General features: G+C 35.5%; 1 protein-coding gene across 1 annotated transcript in view; it reads right to left on the bottom strand.

Moving 5' to 3' along the window:
- The window catches only part of CWC27 (CWC27 spliceosome associated cyclophilin), a 95,221-nt gene that overhangs the window by 59,463 nt on the left and 14,558 nt on the right, over positions 1-21,200 (bottom strand). Inside the window, exon 10 of the mRNA XM_058823773.1 lies at positions 20,964-21,139. Within this exon, the coding sequence (XP_058679756.1) occupies positions 20,964-21,139 (176 nt within the window). The remainder of the gene's footprint in view (positions 1-20,963; positions 21,140-21,200) is intronic.

Consider the following 21,200-nt stretch of genomic DNA (forward strand, 5'->3'; position numbering starts at 1 on the left):
TGTAAGCAGAAATAATACCATCTAAGCCCTTGAAAAGACATTTGAAGAAGAGAAAAAGTCTGATTATGTATCTGAATTCATCATGTAAGTTACCAAGGAAATAGTAGGAAGAAATGCACTGTTCTGCACTAGGCTGTTCTCTTCATTATTGAGAGAATGGTACTAATGGAAGAAGTGGTAAAGCATTGACTGTACAAGTGTGACTGATGCACTCTTTCATTCATACTGGGATAGAAAACTGTTATTGACAACATGTTGGAAAAGAATATAAGAAGCCAGATTCTTACAAGTATGCACCTCAAATTCTAAAGGCAATAAGGACATAATTTTTAAAATAATGGAGATATATTATTCACACATATACTTTCCTTCCATTGAGGCACTGAGGTGTCTTGCCTTTCTCAGGAAACACTATTGTATCTTACTACTACAGGACTGGCTGACATAAAGGGAGCGAAAACTGTACATATGATCTTAAGTTTGGGGTTCCTATGCACTTGGATTTTCTTTTCCAGGGTGAGTGCTGCAATAGTACCAATTCTACATAAATCATATGATTTCATATTTTTGCAAAGAATATTTTCTACCATACCAACAGTCCACATTTATCATTCACAATTAATTAACAACTCTACCAGTAACTAACAAATAATTTAATGGAAATAATTTAATGGAAAGGAAAAGATCAAAATATAGGAAAATACTGAATGTGTAATAATACATTTGGACAGCTGGAAAATAACACTGATATTCTACAGAAAGTATTTGAGATTTAGCAGCATGTATAGATAAAGTTCTCATTACCAGCCCAGTTGTTTTAATAGTCAGTAGACACTGAAAACAAAAGGTATTGCACTACTGTCCCCTCCTAAACTGCTTTTTCTTCATCTACCATGGGACCTAGTTTAGGCAGCCATACTTCTAATGGCTTTTACTAAGTTAACTTTCTTACAGGCAAGTGAATTAAGTCAGTGCTACTCTGATGAGTTCATGGTAAGCAGTAAAATGCAAAAGCAGGGTTATAGGGGTAAGAGAATGATTGAAAAGAGATCGGTAAATGAATCCTACAGACCTGATGATTATTATTTGGAACTACCAAATAAGTTTTAATTTTTGCTAAGAAATTTGGTGACCTCTCTATTTTCCAGGTTTTTAGGTCATGCTTTAAATACTCATAATCACTAAGCTAGTTTATGGCATTTGCTGGGTTTGTTATCTGTTCTGCTTCTGTCTACCCACATTGAGAGAACATACTGTTTAGCATACAGCCACAATACTGACAGAAAAAAATAACCATGTGATTATTACTTAATGTTAATGACTCTGTGGTACTAGGAAGTCTCTGTCATTGGCCATCTTTTAGATCTTCATTTTAATAGTGAAAAAGGTTTCTTTAAAAAAAAATCCTCTATTTTCCAATTCATTAAATATAGATTCCTGTCAACTGTATCAGAGAATCATAGAGTATCCTGAGCTGGAAGGAATCCACAAGGATTATCAAAGTCCCAACTCCTGGCCTTGCATGGGACAACCCCAAAGATTACAGTATGTGCCAAAGAGTGTTGTCCAAGCACTTCTTGAACAACAGAACACCCATTTCCTTTAACTGCAGATTCCTAAGAATGCAATAATAAGATCTTTTTCGCTCTTTACATCAATGCTACCACAAAATATATATTTCTGGGCTAATCTATAGGAAAAAGAACAGACTATAGAAAAAGACTTAAGATATGAAATAAATTGTTGCACTGGGCAATATGAACACCAGAAGCTAAAACTTCTACTTAGGAGAGTTCCCTAACATATACTTGGAACAACAGTCCTTCAAAATTCCATTTAAGTACCCATTTTAAATACAAGTTTTTTCTTTTCCTGGCCAATATAAGGCTTCAAACAGTAAACTAATATCACCATGACTGAAATTAAGCATGAAGAGAAAGCAGAAAGGAGCGTATTTAGAAAAGGGAGAAAAGGACTTGGAAACAATAGGACCAAATCTCTTGTCTAGTACAGAATGGTATGACACCAGATCTTTTGTCCTAGAGAGGAATGGAGCCTTTCTATGACAAAAAAGATATTGATTCGTGGACAGCATTCGTTATTTAGCATTAAAATGACAGACCCAGCCCTTTGCAGATTATATGAAGAATCTCAGCTGATATGCAAAGGTTTTCTTAACTCTATGCCTTGTCATCTGTCTATATAAGAACCTACAGATTTGTGGAAAACAGGTTAGAACACCCATAACTGCAGTTTTTGAGAGATTCTCTGAGCAGATAATAAAATTCTAGAATTTTGTAGGTTACAGTAGACCTTTAAGATCATCGAGTTCAACTGTTAACCCAGCAAATGCCAAGCTCAGCACTAAACCATGTATCCAAGCCCCACATCACATATATCTTAAAAATCTCTTCAGGGACAATGACTCTACCTGGGGCAGCTTGATCCAGTGCTTGACAACTGTACTGGAGAAGGAATTTTTTCTAATAACTAGTCTACACCACTCCTGGTGCAACCTGAGGCCATCTGCTCTTGTTCTGTTCTGGTTATGTGGGATAAAAGACTGCTACCCACCTCACTACAACCTCCTTTCAGATGGTTGTAGAGAGCAATAAAGTTCCCCCTAAGCCTCCTTTCCAACCAGGCTAAAACACCCCAGTTCGCTAAGCTGCTACTTATAGGACTTATGCTCCTTTACACTGGGGGTAGATGCGCGTCCCACACTTAGGAACATGGCTTAGTGGTGGATGTAGCAGTGTTAACTTTACAGCTTGATCCAAGGATCTTAAAAGTCTTTCCCAACCAAAACAACTCTATGATTCTATCCAGTGCACCCTCAGAAAGTTCACTGAGCACACCAAGCTGGGTGGGAGTGCTGATCTGCTGGAGGGCAGGGAGGCTCTGCAGAGGGATCTGGAGAGGCTGGATCATGGCTGAGGCCAATGGTGAGAGGTTCAACAAGGCCCAGTGCTGGGTCCTGCCCTTGGGTCACAACAGCCCCAGGCAGCTCCACAGGCTGGGGCAGAGTGGTTGGAAAGGAGCTGGGGGTGCTGGTGACAGCAGCTGGACATGAGGCAGGCCGTGCCCAGGGGGCCAAGAAGGCCAATGGCATCCTGGCCTGGATCAGCAATGCTGTGGCCAGCAGGGCCAGGGCAGGGATTGTCCCCCTGTGCTGGGCCCTGCTGAGGCCACACCTCCAGTGCTGTGTTCAGCTTTGGCCCATAGGATAGCCCCTCTTTGGGCAAAGAAGGAATGGGTGATGACATTTTGGTAACATAAATGAGAGAACAGTATTTCAAATACTATTTCAGATTAGTCTTAAAAATCAAAGCAAGAGTGCATCAAAAGCTTCCTTCTGCACAGCTAAAGAGAATTAAAAGATTATGCATGGAACAGAGACTTAGCCTGCAATTGACCACTACTATAACAAATATGTTCCCCAAGAGGATGCACCAAATTTTCAGAAAATGAAATAGTAAAAAAAAATTGATAAGGCTCAAATAAGTTTCAAGGAACTTAAAAAAATAATTTACTAGAGTAAGAGTAACCACAAAAAGTTACTTGAACCTTCAGGTACAAGTCTGAACAATTCTTAATATTTAATAAAATAAATGCATGCAATCCTACTTTAAGACTGAGGTGTGATATTCTGGTAATACTGTAAGTTACCCAGAATATTTGGAACCATGGAAGCTCTAAAACACATTCATCTGCAACTGCTCTAAAACAGATAATTTCATTCCACTTACACAGATAACAACTTGCATTATCTGGATCTGATAGTAAAGGATACCCTCATACACTTGATAAAAATCATCACTGGAGACAAGAAAAAGGAAGAAATAAAATGACATCTCTCATAATATCTTCTTCAAATTCATATGAATCATAGAGATATCTCTTTAAAAATTGCATTAAAATATTACTTCCTAAGAATTTCACTATTTACACTGTGCTGTTGCGCATCACCGTATTTATGGACAAGACAGGTATGTAGAACTGGTACTTAGGGACATGGTTTAGTTGAGGACTTGGGAGTGTCAGGCTTATGTTTGGACGTACTAATCTTAATGGTTTTACCAACCTCAGTAATTCTGTAATTCTAAATTAACAGTTTCAACATTTGTTATAAAATTTCCTAAAGTACACATTGCTGTAAAGATGAAATACTGTAAAGATGAATTTAGAATTCTCTTTGAGAATTCCAAACTTCTGTACACATTAAAATATTTCAAGAATGACAGAATATTTTAAATCTAAGGAATTTTGGAGCATGCATTTGTATAGCATTATATGAATCACAAATGCATTTAAATAAAATTGAGTATCTTTGGGAGTAGGCTAGCAGAGCCTGATCAAACAATTATGGCAAACTGCTTATCTACAGTTAGCCTGAACGTAAGAAACACTCAAAGATATGCAGGTGTGAAGTACAAACATATGATTTAGCCCCTTAGGATACAAATTTCAGTAAGAGCACTGGAAATACATTTAAATAAATGTAATAGACATTATATAACTCCTTCTAAGGACCAGATAATGCCTTGGATCTTCTACTATCAAAAAAGTAACATGAAACTAGAGAGAAATAGAACCTCATGAATTGTAATTGTTTCAAGAATTATCAAAACAGTACAAACAAGTAAGGTTTATTCCTACTTCCCAACATATACTAGTGGATAAAGTGGCTAGCTAAGTAAGAATTCTGCTGAGCAATACATGAAATTTATTAATACAGCTTTTCCCACCCCAAGTCCTTAGGGCTTTTTTACTGTCATAGTTTATCACCAAGTTATTTCCATGATCAGGAGACAACATTGTCACTTAATCTTAGCAGGCATTCTTGCTGATCCTCTAGCCAGAGGGTCTGTGTTAACAGAACAATAGCCACCATTCAAAACCATCCTTTTTCCGCCAACAGCCTCCAACTATCATTTCATCAGTCAACGAAAAAAAAACAACAATGAGCCTAAAGGTTACTGGGCAGTAAATTTGTGGAGGAAATGCTTGAATTAAAACAGACACCCATGAATGCATTTTTCCCTCACCAATATTCTACCACCTTACTGATTACACAGTTTTGAAAGGATCTGCTTAATCCTTGAATTTACCATCAGAAAATGGCTACAACTACAACTCTAAAGCCCTGCAATAACCTTATAATAATATATCTGCCATGGACAGACTGCAGATAAAATTCTGCAGATGCAAAATAGAATATTTTTATGCCTTTGAACAAGTTAAGCTATTTATTTTTGTCTGTCCACTGGAAGTTTCACAGGAGAAACTTCTAACCATACAAATTACAGACAGGATTTGAGGGACAGCCCCTGTAACTCACCTGGAGAGGAATATAGATTATGAGATTAAAAAATTGTCTCTGATTAAGGACGGTCATATTATTCAGATAATTTTGTTAAAGATTTGCCAAACAAAAATCAGTTTATAACAGATAATAACTCTTTTAACTGAATTTTGATTAATACAAAAAGCAATATAAATACTGTTTTCTTTGTAGGCATAAGTATTTTTTTCAAAGAGGCTTACATTCAGTTACATAGGAAGGATATATGACAGTGCTTTAATAATGTCCTAAAATCTGTTAACATTCCACCAGCTAACAGCTCTTTTTTCTGGGCAGAGTTGTTATTAAAAAATCCGACAGCTTCAATTAAAAGGATTGATTTCACTGAATCATGCACTCGTTTTTAAAAATAACAATCATTTTTTAAGTCAATTTTTATGCTTTTCAACAAATTAAAAATTATTGTCAAATTTAATTCAATTACTCTTTCCTCTAAAAATAATTATTGTGAAGATACTGTCTTCACTATGAAATAGAAGGGATATCATGACATAAGAAATACAGCTATTTTAAGTAGACTAACGGTTTTATTTTTCATTTAAGCACTTATTTTTTAGATGAGAAAAAACCACTTATTTGATGAAACATATAATGCTGATAAACAATTTCACATTTTAGATGGTTGAAGTGATCTATTTTTCTATGGATATTTTAACAAAATGGCTAGTTTCAGATACTTTATTTTGTAATAAAAATAGCTAACAGCATGAACTTACCTAAGAAATAATTTGGTAACTTTTTGTCTTAGGCAACTGTGTATGAGCACTAAATTGCTCTATACTGAATTGTAAGAAAAAAATGAGTGCATAAATTATCTATGAAACAATCTGAAGCCTCCATAACATGTTCATTATAAAAATAGCACATTTTGACAGAATACTCCAAAGAATATTGTAATTAATATCTCAAGTTAGTCTTGAAGAAGCTGACTCAGTTTGAGTGTTTCACAGATAATAAGTATTAAAATAAAAAAATTAAAAAATAAAAATACAAAATTGAAGTTCAGAATAAGCTGAACATAGTAAGTCCCTCCTCTTTTTCTGGTGGTGACTAGGCAAGTGCTGACCTCAATTCACAATAAGAGTTTTTTCCATTTTGTGTTCTAGTCACTGAAACAGTCACACAACCTACTTGTTTGAGAATGCGGTCTTATAGGGGGAAAATATATTCATAAAATTAGCTTGGACCGTATCTCCTACCACAGCAGAAGTGGCATAAATACTTAATCTACAGTGAATTACAGTACACATGTACTTAAAATGAGCGTACTACCATAATGCCATTTCTGTGACAATATCATGCTATACATAAAGTCATACACTATTTCTTGAGGAATTATTTGGGAAATAATGAAATATAAGCTCTGTACTAGGTTAGTATATAATCCACATGCATTCAGAAATACTCTCCAACCCATATACAACTCACAATCCCAAACTAGATGTTGTGATCTCACAATCAATATTCAAATGTTAATTCAATCATGAAAATCCCACCAACTTATATCTTCTCTAAAAAAACCCCTACATGATTCCTGTGCTGCAAGGTGTCATAAGAACAGCCCCAGTGAGAACAACTTGGAAATGTCCTGGATAAAATGATGGGTCTGACCCAGCAACATGCAATTGCATCCCAAACAATTAGCCATGTCCTGGGCTGCATCCAGAGCAGGGTGGGCAGCAGGACAGGGAGGGGATTCTGCCCCTCTGCTTTGCTGAGACCCCACCTGCAGGGCTGCGTCAGCTCTGGGGGCACAGCACAGCAAGGACAGGGACCTGCTGGAGCAGATCCAGAAGAGACCCATGAAAATGATCAGAGGATTGGAACATCTATCCAATGAAAAAATGCTTGAAGAGTTGAGGTTATTCAGCCTAGAGAAGAGAAGGCTCTGGGGTAACCTTCAGTATCTAAAGGGTTCTATGAAAAAGATGGAGATAGTCTTTTCACAGCAGGACCTGTTGGGATAGAGATAACAGATTTAAGCTAAAACAGTGCAGCTTCAGACTAGATGTAAGGAAGACATTTTTTACAATAGGTGCAGTGAAACACTGAAACAGATTGCCCAGAAAAGTGGACAATCCCATCCCTGGGGTTCATTCAAGGTCAAGCTGGTCAGGGCTCTGAGTATATTAATGGTGGAAGATATCCCTGTTAACTGCAGGAGTGTCAGATTAGGTGATCTTTTTACGTCCTTTCCAACCTACCCTACAATTTTATGATTCGCTGGTATCATAACTTTTAGCAAGATTCTTTCTATTTAATAAAGAATGTTACAAGAGATGTTTCGGTTAGGTGAACTTATTCAAATAAGAACAAAGTTGTAAATAATTTTTCATTACAAAAGAGAAACCTACAAATTAATACATTCTTAAAAAATCCCTGTGTTCTTAACTAAGCATTGCCTTGCAGGAAAAGAACAACAGACTTCATTTTCCAGTTCTCTGCACCATTCTCATTTTGAGAAGCTCACATCATAGCTGAAAAGTGACAATCTGAACTTAACAGGCATGACAAGTTGCCAAACTAAGATTACCTCTAACAATGCTTCACAGTGCACCAGACTCTCTCCTGCTGACCTTTCCACACGTGGTTCAGAGACCACTGGATTAGAGCTGTTAACAAATCACAGGTGCAACCAATTAACCAAGAAATGACGTAACAATGACTTCCAGTCTTAAGCATGAGGCTCGTTCAGCAAATAATGCTTTTCCATCAATGAGCTCAGTATGGATGCTTATCAGCCAAACTTAAGAACTTCAAAAGGCCTGTACTGCTGATACACTTCTCATTAAAAAGCGATTTTATTATGAAATTATCCAACTGTGACTATGGTATGCTTTGCTGTTCCCTAGCTTGGGAAGTTGTCAAACAATGTGCATTAACCTTTTTACTGAGAGGATCACAAATTTTCAGGTGCACAATGAGCCAAAATGCGAACTAATGGAAATGGTGGTAAGAATTACATTGTTGTGTTTATTGTGGGTTTTTGCTTGGTTGCCTTTTTTTTAATAATGCGTTCATTTTGTTGGTTGGTTGGTTTTGTTAATTACCTTTCCACCCCACTTCTCCCAAGTGAGTATATCTCAGTACATTCCACATTCTGCAGGTTTAAATACACTATGGAGAGAGATATAGCTGGGCGCAGCCTAGATTTTGCAGGACTCAATAAACCACACTGACTCCACACACCATCATGTACTCCAAAAGAGTCAATCCCACTCTAAGAATGTGTGCAAGAACACACAGCATGTCTCCATATGTTATCTGATAGGCTGGGCATGATTTTCAGACTTCCATTCTACACTGAAGTAACCTGGCTTATACAACTTTTAAAGCTGAGTTCTTTCTGCAGACAGTTAAGACCCATTTCTTTAGTAATGCAGAAAATCCACTAAAAGTCAGACTGACTTCTCATTAGCTTGTGCAGCAATATGTCCTTCTTTTGTAGTATCCCTTAGCTAGAAATGAGTGGACAAGAGCATAACAGCATTCTACATTATTCTCTCCTGCTCACTTTTATGATCCTTATCTGTCTGATGCCTCAAAGCATTCCCTAATTCACTGGAAAGTGAAGGGGCAGTGCCACTAATCTCAGAGCTCTGAGACCCGGGAGACCTAGAAAACATGTCACAGTGAAAGGAGCAAACTGTAAAATGAAAATTCACATGCTGTAGCCAGCTCCATGAAATTGTGTATTTTGAACTGCTAGTCCCACTGCCATTAGCAGTGCTACTTGTATTACCAGAGTTATTTCCTCATGCCAGATGCTATAATATCCAAATAACCCCTCAGAGTAACAGCCATTCTGTAGTGTTAGTCCAAACCTCTTAGACCTTCTTGGTAGAAAAGGCAGACTCTACAAAATGCTATGCTCTACAGAAACTAGTAATACCTGGCACAACTATTAGTAAAGGTATTTTGACATAGGTATTTAAGACAACAGTAATCTCCAGCAGAATAAGGAGAAGCTACATGAATTCACCAAATCATTTTTCTGTTGGATGTTCATTCACAGACACACATATTTACAGCTTTTAACATACTTAAAAACAAAACCCCCCCACATTACTTTACAATAAAAATTTTACTTAAAAAGATGCCACGAACACATGATATTTGGCTTTATACTTTGATTTAACCAGTGTCATGAATTTTATACTTAAGGTCCAGGAAAATACAAAGAATAAACAACTGTACAGAATAAAGTGGTAAAGATGGGTATTCATAGTTTGCTGCGAAAGGCCTGAATCAAAAAATGGGGCCATATAGGAAAAAAAAAGCCTCAGATTTTATTTCACAAGTTAAAAATATTTTTACATAGAAAACTGATGGTTTAGCAATCATTGTCCATTTATTTACAACAGACACAGCTGAAGATATACAGACATTCATCTCTGAGCACATACAAGAAACCCCCCTACATTATTGTTTTGTGTTTGTCGTTTTATTTGTTGTTTTATGTTAGGGATTAAAACCCCCCTCCAAAAAAGAAAAGGACTTAAAATGTAGAGAAGAAAAAAAATGATTCAATAGCTCTTTCTGTTCATATATCAGAGAAAGGCCGATATGATATCTGAGAATGACATATTTTTCTGTTTTCTTGAATTATCCCTAAACAGAAAGACAAGCAAGTAAAAATAAGCATCAGAGGAAAAAATGAAGCAACATGGTCATGCAGTTTGCTTCTGAGTGTTTTTTAGAGGCTTTTTTCTTTGAGCCACGAGGAACACTGGTTGTGAATAAAATGGGAGGAAAAATTTAGAGAACCAGTAGTGTTATTCTTTACAATAAGAAAATATAACTCTGATAATTATATGCCTCAGAGTGACAAAGTGTTCTTCAGCAAAAATAACAGAACTGTAACTCAGATTAATAAAAAAATTATTTCTACTACTTGCAGACACAAAGAAAAGATAACTATCAAATGTCTTCTGTGAAGAAAAAAAACCACAGCATAATATTTGATGAAGCTGACACATAATGAAAGCTGGGGAAAACTGTAAAATGCCACAAAAGAAGGTTAATGCTCAATCTTCCTGACACACCAAAGTCCAAGAGAAATTTTGTAGAATTTGCAAATAAAGATATGTTAATAGAAAGCTAGCAGATGAGTGAAAAAGAGTCCAAGAGGAGCAAAAAAGACTGAAAAGTAGTAGCATTTTAAGTAAGGTAATTGTCTTACTTAATAAGAAGGGCAATTACAAAAAAAATTTTTTGTGGGGTACATTCTTTACATTAAAACAGGATTTTTTTTCCACCAAAAGATAAGAATGAGATAAAAGAATTTAGGAGGCTTGTGTGCTCTATTAGGTAAATCGCTGGATGAAATGATCATAGCAGTCTTTTCTGCCTTACCCTCTCAAGGTTCAGGCTTCCTGGATGTTTTCCACTTTTATAAGATAAACAGCTTCTTCTCATTAGAAGCAGATACACCCTTATAAGGATTCAAGTTGGGTTTCCTTTGTTCGTGTTGATTCAGATTTTATTCAACCCCTCCAACCTTACCCATTCTGTGATTCAGATCATAAAGTTTTGTAATTTATTTTGTTTCACTATTATCAAATTATCAAATTAGAATACTCTATCACCTACTGATTATCAGAAATGTAACACAACTTTTTAGGTAATAATTTAATTCCTTTCTTTTTATTTATAAACCATTACTCATTATAAACATTCCAAACCAGAATCTGGTAACCAACATCACTTCTTCTACACTATATTAAAAATACTTATTACCTGCTTGGCTCTATAGAAAGGCATGTACAAATAATAAAAATATTGAATTTTAATATAGATTGAATGTCTACAGTTAAACAGCAGATGCGATGTTTAAAGAAACTGTTTGAGCATACTCCAGTCATCCTTCACTTCAGTGCCACTTTAAGATATACCACTCATATTTACAAAAAATATATCATAGAAAGAAAACCCTCAAAAAGTCTCTTCCCATGCTACTCAGCTCTGTTGAAACAAAGAAAGGAAATGGAGCATGAACATTTAGCAATTAAAAAGAACATGGCTATACCACTGCTAAATCCATCTTGTTATGTTACAAGAATAAAACAATCACATGTGCAGCTAAACAACTGAGAACTCTCCAACTCTTTGAAATGGTATCTTGCCCACTATATAGTGCTACCAATTCACTGTATAATAAGGATTACATGTTCTCACCTCCCGTTATGCTAACTGCATTTTCACGGGTCATATACGCATCTTTTTTCCAGGTGACTAGACAAATGCACACACAAACTTCACCTAAAAATACACTGATTCTTGCCAAGTAGCAGCAGGATGAAATATACCACAGTAACAATCCCGTCTTTGTCCTAGCCTAACACTCTACCTATTAACAGGCTTTGATGCTTAGCCAAGAAAAATCTCAGTGCTGGGATTTTGGTTTTTGTGCCCAAACAATCTGAGCTTGTGTTTAATATAGTATAGTCAGCTTTTAAGTTACTGCCAATCATTAACTCTACAAAGAGTGTGTCTGGGATTATTCTGTCTTTACAATGAATATTATTAACGTAAAGAAGGGAGAAAAATTTACATTATTTTGAAAAGAATAAGTGAATTGTGCAATCCTTAGCACTAAGAAAACAGGCTTATTCAGAATATAAATGTATTGCTGAAAACAATTCTGGAGCAATCGAGTTTTTTTTCTGTCAGTAATATGTGTCCAAAATACTGAATTTCTTGAATAAAATATAAAAATACAGATTGAAAGAAACACTAGATTCTTAAACTTGCAGAAAACTTCAAAACTCATTTTTACTAAAGGAAAAGTAGGTAATTGTTTACATTTTCTTAAACAATTACAGAGACACTACCATCAGTTGAAAAATTACTTAGGAATATATTAAAGAAAAATATGAAACATTACACTTTGATAAACCAAATATTATTGCTATCCTTGCAAAAAAATAGACTGAAGTGAGTGATCCCTCATGCACTGAGGAAAAGAAATATGTAAAGCAAAAGAAAATATCAATTAAATATATTTTTAAAGCATTCATGCTATGAGATTAGTGCAGAAGATGAGAGAAAAACTAATAACAAAATGACTTGATAAAATATATAAAGATTAAAACAAGAGTAAATGTCATTCAAGGCTCTAGTCCCAGCAAGAGGCTTCTCCCATTCCACTGTAAGACTGATATCTTTTACACAGTACACTGTGGACAGAAGGTCATGCCCACCTTCTATACCACTAAAACTTGCTTAGAAGTCTCTTGTCTATGACAGCTTACTTCTGGCCTTGGTTTTTGTAGCTGACTTTTTAGAATTTGATATATTGAGATTGTGTAAGCAATCTATTCTACAGAGAACGCCACAAGCAAGTAGAATATTCTAGTTGTACAAAAATTGGCAAGAAAAGCAGGCCAAGTGGACAGGAAAAGAAGATCTCTTGAGACAGTCTTAAAAAGAAAAAGTTGCTCAGTCCCAAGGGTAAGAATGTTTTCTGTTGTTTTCACCAAAATATTCTTTTCTCTCCTTCATCCTCATACCATAAAATTATTATCAAATTCCAGTCCAAATCAAATTCTTTTCAAATCCTTTTTGAATTTATATACTATGACACGTCACTCAAAGCATACAAAATACACATGAATTAATGTAGAATCCTATCAAAATAAACATCTGACATGTAGGTAAGTATGACTGTAAGAATGCATGACCTGTGGGTGACTGTATACAATATAATTACAAAATTAGGATATCAGTACCAAACCAAAATACTCTGAAAACATTTCCCTTCTTTCAGACACTTGGAATATATAAAACTAAGTCTCTTCCTTTTTTCTCTTTACATGTGTAGTGAATTTGTGTGTGTGTGTGATTTTCTAGTTTAACATTTGCCATAGTCAGTATCAAGCAAAGCACCATAAAAGTGTCTAACATTCTTTTCCTGGGGCTCTGGTGTATAAAGACATCTTCATAGATGCCAAAAATCTCCAGAACAGAAGCAAAGAGAAAGTTCAGTTTCTAAATTATAAATATGTGGAGGTATTTATACCTTCTGAAAGGCAGAAACTTAGAACTGCTATTGTATTAACACACTCAAAACTGGGTTTTAAAAGAATACATAAAAAAATAAGTTCCTTTTTCAGGTTATTTTCCATTCCCACTGTTTTTGATACCTAGCCAATGAATTTCTACCAGTTAGTGTCTGTGCTTCTTCTTAGCACCACAGGAGAAAAAAAAAAGTTTTCAGTTAACTTCAGCTTATGCATATCTGCATATCATTGCTGTGGCTATAAAACACAAGGTAGCATTAACACAAGTTACACTCTTTGGTAAAACAATGTTAAATGTATTTAGAATTCAGGAGAGTCCCATCTGCAAACCACTGGAGGCATGTGACATTTTGTCTACTTTATTTCTGACATAATCTCCAGAACTCCTCAAAGGTAGAGCCCCACATGTGCTCTGAGTACAAGCTGAGTTTGGCATGTGAGGCAAGGATTGTATGTTGGAGCACCTTTAACTACAGCGTAATGCCTGAAAAATGTGTTGATCTTGACAACTGGCAGGTGCTTTCCCTGTCCTTATGCTGTAAAGTCAATTTATAAATAATGGAATTACTTTCAATAATAATCCAAATTCTACCCCTTCACTGAGGCTGAGTCCTGCTCAGATTTCCATAAAGTGCTTCTCTAGTGAAAGAGCACTGTTCTGGTACACACTGAAAATATGTAGGGGTAAGGTACTACTTGCATTATCTCCTACAACGTTGTCAGGTCTTCACAGCCAAGTTTGCATGCTTGAACTAATACCTTCTCAAGAATTTATAAGATGAACAAGAAAAACTGTCTAATATGAAGAACTAAGAAAAGCTAGTATTCTTGACATACTGTATCTAATGCAAGTAACTAACCTTATAAAATTCTGCTTGGAAACAGTTCAATCAAGACACAGAACATAAAGACTAAAATACTGCCATGTTGTTCTCTATAAGTATCAGCACATTTCAATGCCTAGTACTTCTCCAAGAAGCTTTTCAAATAACAATTCAAACCAAGAGTGATAGAACAGAAATGGCAATATATTAACCACTGAAGAACAACAAGTAGAACACTTAGAACAGTCCTAAATATGTTTAGTGCAATAAAGGCCACTGAAAGTTATGATTTTAAGAGAAACATTTCAATACTCTGAATTGAAATAGGACTTACTTATTTGCTCTCTTGAAGTTCATCATTATAGGAGCTTTTGCACTCTTACAGAAATACTGGTAAAATTTTACTCAATATTATTTAAAGTTATTTCAGTATGTGATTAAATAGCTACTTTTGTATAAAGCTGTAATTTATCCTTTTGAATATAAATTGTTTAAAGCTTTGGACACTTAGTGTCAAAATGGCCCGCTTCAAATTAAGTTAAAATTGAACAACACAAGATGTTTTGCCAGTTTATTACTAACAATGGCCCCTAGTTTTAAAAGAACATCCAAACAAATGCAGCGTATTAAACACAGAGTGAACAAGCCTTTTTTGAAATACAGAATTAATGATTTTTAATAAAATAAAAGTATTCACAATTTCCCCATGAAACACAAGCACTAGCCTTAACAAGAGATACAGAATCATGGAATGGTTCGGGTTGGAAGGGATGGTTAACAGTTATTGTCTCCAAGCCTCTACAATGGGCAGGGTCATCTACAACTAGATCAGGTTGCTCAGAGCTCTGTTCTGCCAGACCTTGAACAAACTGCATGGTGGAGGAGCATCCATCACCTCTCTGGACAACCAGTTCAGCATTTCACCACCCTCATTGTAAAAAACATCTTTGTTAAATCTAATGTAAATCAACCCTTTCTTTTTTGAAAAAAAAGAAAAAAAAAACAAACAAAAACCAAAACCATTGCCTCTTATTCTTATTGCAAAAGACCCTGCTAAAAAGTTTATTACCTTCTTCCATACAGGTCTTACCTCCCTTGCTTGGCTGGCCATATTTTTGAAGCAGCCCAGTTGGCTTCCTGGGCAGCAAATGCATGTCTCCAGCTCATGTAAAGTTTCTTGCCAACCAGCATCCCCCGGTTTTCTCCTCAGGGTGGCCCTCAATCCATTTTATGCTCACCCTGTGTTTGTGCTTAAGATTGCTCTGACCAAGGTGCAGCACCTTGCACTTGGCATTGTTAAAATTCAGAGTACAATGAGTTTCATTTTGTGAAAAAATTGAGAGGGGAAATTTAGGTTTCAGAGTAGCATATAAATTTTGACACAATGTTATCAGGGAGTTTCTTAATAGAACTAAGCATAAGTTCCTGACTGGCTACTAACTTGGCTAATTTTAGAGTCAATCCAAAAAAGCTGAAAATGTGCTTCCCAGTACGTACATGTAAGGAAGTCTTAAAATAATAGCAACACAAAACAGGCTAAAAGACCATCTTCAAGAATTAGATTACAAAGTTATTGCTTAAAGTAGTTGCCAGAGGCACATAACCCACTGAGTAGATATATACCTATTCACTCCAGGGAACTCTACTAAATCCATTAGTAGTGGATCGCACTAACTATCACAGTAGCAAACTGTCATATCAGAACTGCTAGGCAACCTGGGCTTGCTGAATAAAACAAAACCTGAATATCTAATTGCCAAAATCTAGGAACTAAAAAACAGAGAAAATGACAAACTAATTCTCAGAGAGCAATGACTGAAAAGAAACTGAAAAGCCCAAGCAACCTAAGTGATATCAGTTGAATACTTGTAAGAAGGGCTGATGTGGTCAACCTGTGAATGAACAGGGAAGGGGAAGTAAAAAAAAAAAACGTTGCTGCTCTCTGCATACAGCATTATTAAAGCTAGTAAGAGATTAATGATGAAAGAGATTTAAAGAATGTTGGAAAATTGGAGATGGAAAAGAACCCAAACTATAAAGTAATTTGAAGACTAGAAAAAAATTTCTTACTGTGAAGGCCAGAAAAAACTCAATGTCTACAGCTTATTGAAAGGACTCAATTGGAATTTAAGTGGTAGAAGTAAGAGAAAATACAGCCTGCTGAAGTGAACATCAGAAAAAGGCACAGCAACAAGTAATTCAGTGGCTACAAGCTGAACCCAGACAAGTTAAAATATAAAACTGGAAGAGGTACCATTAGGAATCATGTATCTAAATACTGGAAGAGAATACACTCACTGATTAAATATGGAGCAAACTATGCTCTCTTGATATCTAAAAAAAATTATGTTTGAATGCCTTTCCAGTTCAGCTGTAGCCAAACAGTGAGTTCAATACAAGGGTAACTGGCAGTAAATTATGGCATGAGATACACAGTTTATCTAATTGTCTCATTTGGCTTAAAACACTTAAAAGAATACCTGAATTTGCTGTATGAAAACAGCAGCAGTTCTCTAGGTACAGTGAAGTTTGAAGCCAGTTGCAAAAAGAGTTTCTATTCAGAACCTCAAAAGCCAATTTGACTAACATATAATGTCTGTTTTCTGGTGCTAAACTGGAAAACCAGGAGACAAAATCTATTGTTGGACAAAGTCTGATAGTAAGTTACCCTTAGTTTAAGAAAATGCTGGTAGGATTAGAAGTACAGTTATTAAATTTAAAATAGTAGTTTTGTGAAGAAATATATCTGTTAATATAGAAACAGATAAAACTTAACATTCCAAAGTAAATACGTAGCTCTAAATATATGGTATTTACATCACATTATTATATTTATTAACAGCCAACATTGACAGAAAGTAGTTGCTGATCACAAGATGAGACACTAGATTAAGTTTAAATAAGTAGAAACATATAAATACACATTTTTACTACTTTTCACTGTGCAATGCTTGCATTATAAGCTCAAGGTAACAATCACACAATAAATACATTTAAAACAACATATTTCAGCATAAATTATTAATTTATAAAGTACATAACTCATAATTTATAACAACTGCAGATTTATAAAGAGAAAAAAATTGATGATTTCAAGATTTTTTAGAAAAGATTTCCATGTGATCATGTAAGATTACCTTTGGCTTTTCCACACCACAGTACTATATGAGCACCTTAGAAAAGCAAACTCGCATGCTCAGTGTGGCAATGTTTATTCATGTTGATGCCAAGAAAATGCTGAGGTGTCTTGACAATATTCAATTTTTACTGTACGGTCTAAACTGGATTTAGCATGAACTTGAAACCCTGCCTGGCATTATTAACTATTTTTATTATGATTGTGTCTAGGTGACAGGACTGTGGGGGTGTAAGCTTTTCTCCAAGTTATTTTATGTTGTCTTTCAATAAAAAACTAAGCCTTAGGAAGCACATCTTAAAAACTGTTATACATTTCTGCTTTAAGGATGAAGGAACTAATTACTTATATATGCACAGAAAATATGTAAAGCTTCACATAGGATTTATTTTACCCATGGCAAATGGATATAAGAAAATAACAGGAATGCAAAGGAGTGCCAATAGAGCTACTATTAACTACTTTAATAATTATTAAAGTAGTTAATAGTAGTAGTAGTAGTAGTATTTACTACTATTCATCTCCTTGGGATGGTAATAGTTTGCAAAACAAAATAAATGTGATTACTTAGTTGAACAGCAAATTATAGGATTATTAAGAGAAAATATACAAGAGGAAATGCCAAATTAAATTCAAATGACATTAACTACTCAAAAAGTCAGCTTCTCTTCCTTAATTGTTCAGCTATTATAAGCACTTTTTTCATATTGCCATTTAGTATCACACCCATGAAAAGGTGTGTGAAATCAAAAGTGTGATCACATGTGTTAATATCACACCCATGAAAAGGTGTGTGTAAAATCAAGTGAACTTGATTATACAGTGAAAAACTGTACAGTCCACTGTATTTCACCCCACATTGCATGTCTTGCAAATAATAAGCACTGAAAATTTTTAAAGCTAGTAAGCAGAAATGTGTAGCATCCGAGCTCCACCTACAGGATGAAAAGAAATGTAGAAGAAATATTTTTAATTACCAGACTACAAGAGGGCTATTTACTCTGAAGTCTTCAGATGGTCATCTCAAGCCACTGCCATTTTACAAACCCAATGCAATGCTGAGAAATTTTATTACTTATGCAATGATGGCAAACACTTCTTCTATCTCTAAACATTCCTATATATGTAAGTAGCTGTTTTACAGTGTGAAGTTTAGGTTTATGCTTTCTAAAATACCCCAGACCAACAGAACTTCTCTAACAACTTGCCAGAATGACTGGGAGGCTCTTTTTCTCAAGTTTCCTTATCTAATACAAAGTTGTCCAAAAAAAAGCTATTTTAAAAATATACACAAGAGGTTAAAATGCATACTGAAATGACCAAAATTAACTTTACTATTCAAGCACTTCAAGTATGGCTGCATTTAGAAGTGGTATTGGATCTCAGCACCATGAATTTGAGAAAGTATCTATTGTTTCCATACTGCTTCTCTAAAACAGACCTCACAAATGCATTTGGATTAAAAGAAACTGCTACAAATGAATACAGTTTTGCAGAAGGCATCACGCATGTTAAAAACGGTACTCTGAAACAAATGTTGTTAGAAGTTCAATTATTCTACCAGCACATTTAAGTATCTGATTAGAAGAAATTTTGATAGATATCAGAAGTTTCTTCACCCTATGATGTCAGTAGACATTACCCTCAAGCTGTGGATAGTCCGTCTAACTTTTTGTTTGATATTTACACCTCGCACATCTCTGCCTCTGATCAACACAGGCTTTGAGTACAGTAGGTGGTGAACATCCATGTGTATATTATTGAACGTTGCCAGTACAGTGAGAAAATAGTCACTATTTCAGACAATGAAACTTGATATTGTTTATCTTACTTTTTCTAAACAGACCTCAAATGTAAAACCACATTATTTATAACAAACAATATCGTGCCTTTGATTTTCAGGCCAGAGGACTGCAGACAATTATGTGGAAAACAGTAAGTCTAGAAATTTATGTTACTTGTGATACTAAGCAGTATTTCCTAAGGCTATGGCTCCCAACTGCTAAAAATACAACCAATAAAACCCTCTTCTGAGTTAAGATAACCCATTTGGCTTTAAAACTATTACTACTGCTTCCCTGAAAGAACAGAGTAACCACAAAAAGAGCACATTGATCTACCACATGTAGAGCCAGCAGCTTACAGACTGACTACACAAATGTCTCTTAAAATTAGCTATAACATGATGCTAGCTTGGGCTTTTTGTACCTAATTCCTATGGGTATCCTCATGCCTCTTATTCTCTTCATGCTAAAGACTTGCTATTACACCTTAGTCAATTTTGTTCCCAGCAGCCATTCTAATAAAACCCTAGGGACAATTGAACAGATGGGTGCACAGGTAGTTGAACGAATAGGTAGCAGTAAACACGTACAGCTTCCAAAGCCCTTTGCTGCTGTAAAGAAGTTATTTGGCTGCCATATAGTTCAAGGTTCTTTTTCAGAGACAGCTTTTCTTAGAGACCTTCAAATTTCTAAGCCTGTCCTACTGAATATGGCTATCTAATGCTGAACGGTAATTGTTTATTCTCCCCAACCAAGAACAATTCACTGAGTCTCAGAAGATTGCATCAATCTCAACCACAAGACTAGTAACCAGATTTTGGGATTGAAGTTATTCATCATCCTCACTGATCTCTACTTCCTGGGGACCATCTGTCTGCAGCAGTGATACTATAGCCACCAATTCCCAAAGCAACACACATCACAACTTCAAAGACAACAGAAAGAAAAGTCAGGAAGTCTGTTTTACAAGATGTTTTGTACATGTTCTTGAAAAAAATACCTAGTTATATCTAACATACCCATAAAATCATGATACTCTATTTTATGTACTGCAATTTATGCTATATGTACTGCTGTATGTACTAATATGTACTGCTCTTACTGAGAGAAAGGAAAACTGAAAAATAGAAATCTAGTGCTCCAGAATCAGAGTTTCACGCTGGTTTCAGCTGAGGTAGAGTCAATTTTTTCTGCAGTAGCCAGCATGAGGATATGCTTTGGACTTGTGTTAACACAGAGCTGTTTTACAAAGAGCCAAAGACTTTTTTGCTTTTTGTACTGAAAGCAGGAGAACTGGAATGCCTGGGAGGTGTGAGAAGACAAAACCAGGACAGGTGGCCCCAGTTGACAAAAGAAGTATTTCAGGCCTTGTGACATCATGATCAGTATGAAAAGTGGTGAGAAGAAGGATCATATGAGTTGGAAGGGATGTTCACAAACACTGGCATAACCAAATTACATGACAGGAATCCATGCTGTTATGTCTGCAGAGAAAAACGGATGTGACTGCTGCAGCGTTGGAAAGTTGGTACACTGCAGGGTGAGTACTGTGATATACCAGACTTCACTGGATGACCCTCCTTTCTGTGAGTCTCAGTGGTGGGCAGCTACTATGTGTTACTACTATGTGTTAACACACGTAAAGAACTGCTAAATTCAATCTTACAACTGAGAAGAAAGACAAAGTAAAGACTGACAAATACACATAAAGACGCTTTATTTCTAACTCACAGGGAAAAATAAAACTCCCATACAAGGAATCAATAAATTATGAAAATCCTAAAACTGTAAGCAGTATAAAGAAAAACATCTACCAAACAACACAATCCTTACCTGCGACTAGTTGTTTTCCTTTCTGTCTTGGTTACTTCTTCTTGAAGTTGCTGTTTAGTATTTTCACTTGTATCAATTTTGAGTTTCTTGGCAATGCGTTCCTTTATTTGAAATCTCTCATTACTAGCAGCTTCATCTTCAACACTATCAGCATCTTCATCATGTTCCTCTTCATCCTTTATTGATTTAAAATGATAAAACTACTTCAGATACTTTTCAGTACAGAATGACAAATAT

Source organism: Ammospiza caudacuta, chromosome Z, assembly GCF_027887145.1.
Source record: "Ammospiza caudacuta isolate bAmmCau1 chromosome Z, bAmmCau1.pri, whole genome shotgun sequence".
NCBI classification, from domain to species: Eukaryota; Metazoa; Chordata; class Aves; order Passeriformes; family Passerellidae; genus Ammospiza; species Ammospiza caudacuta.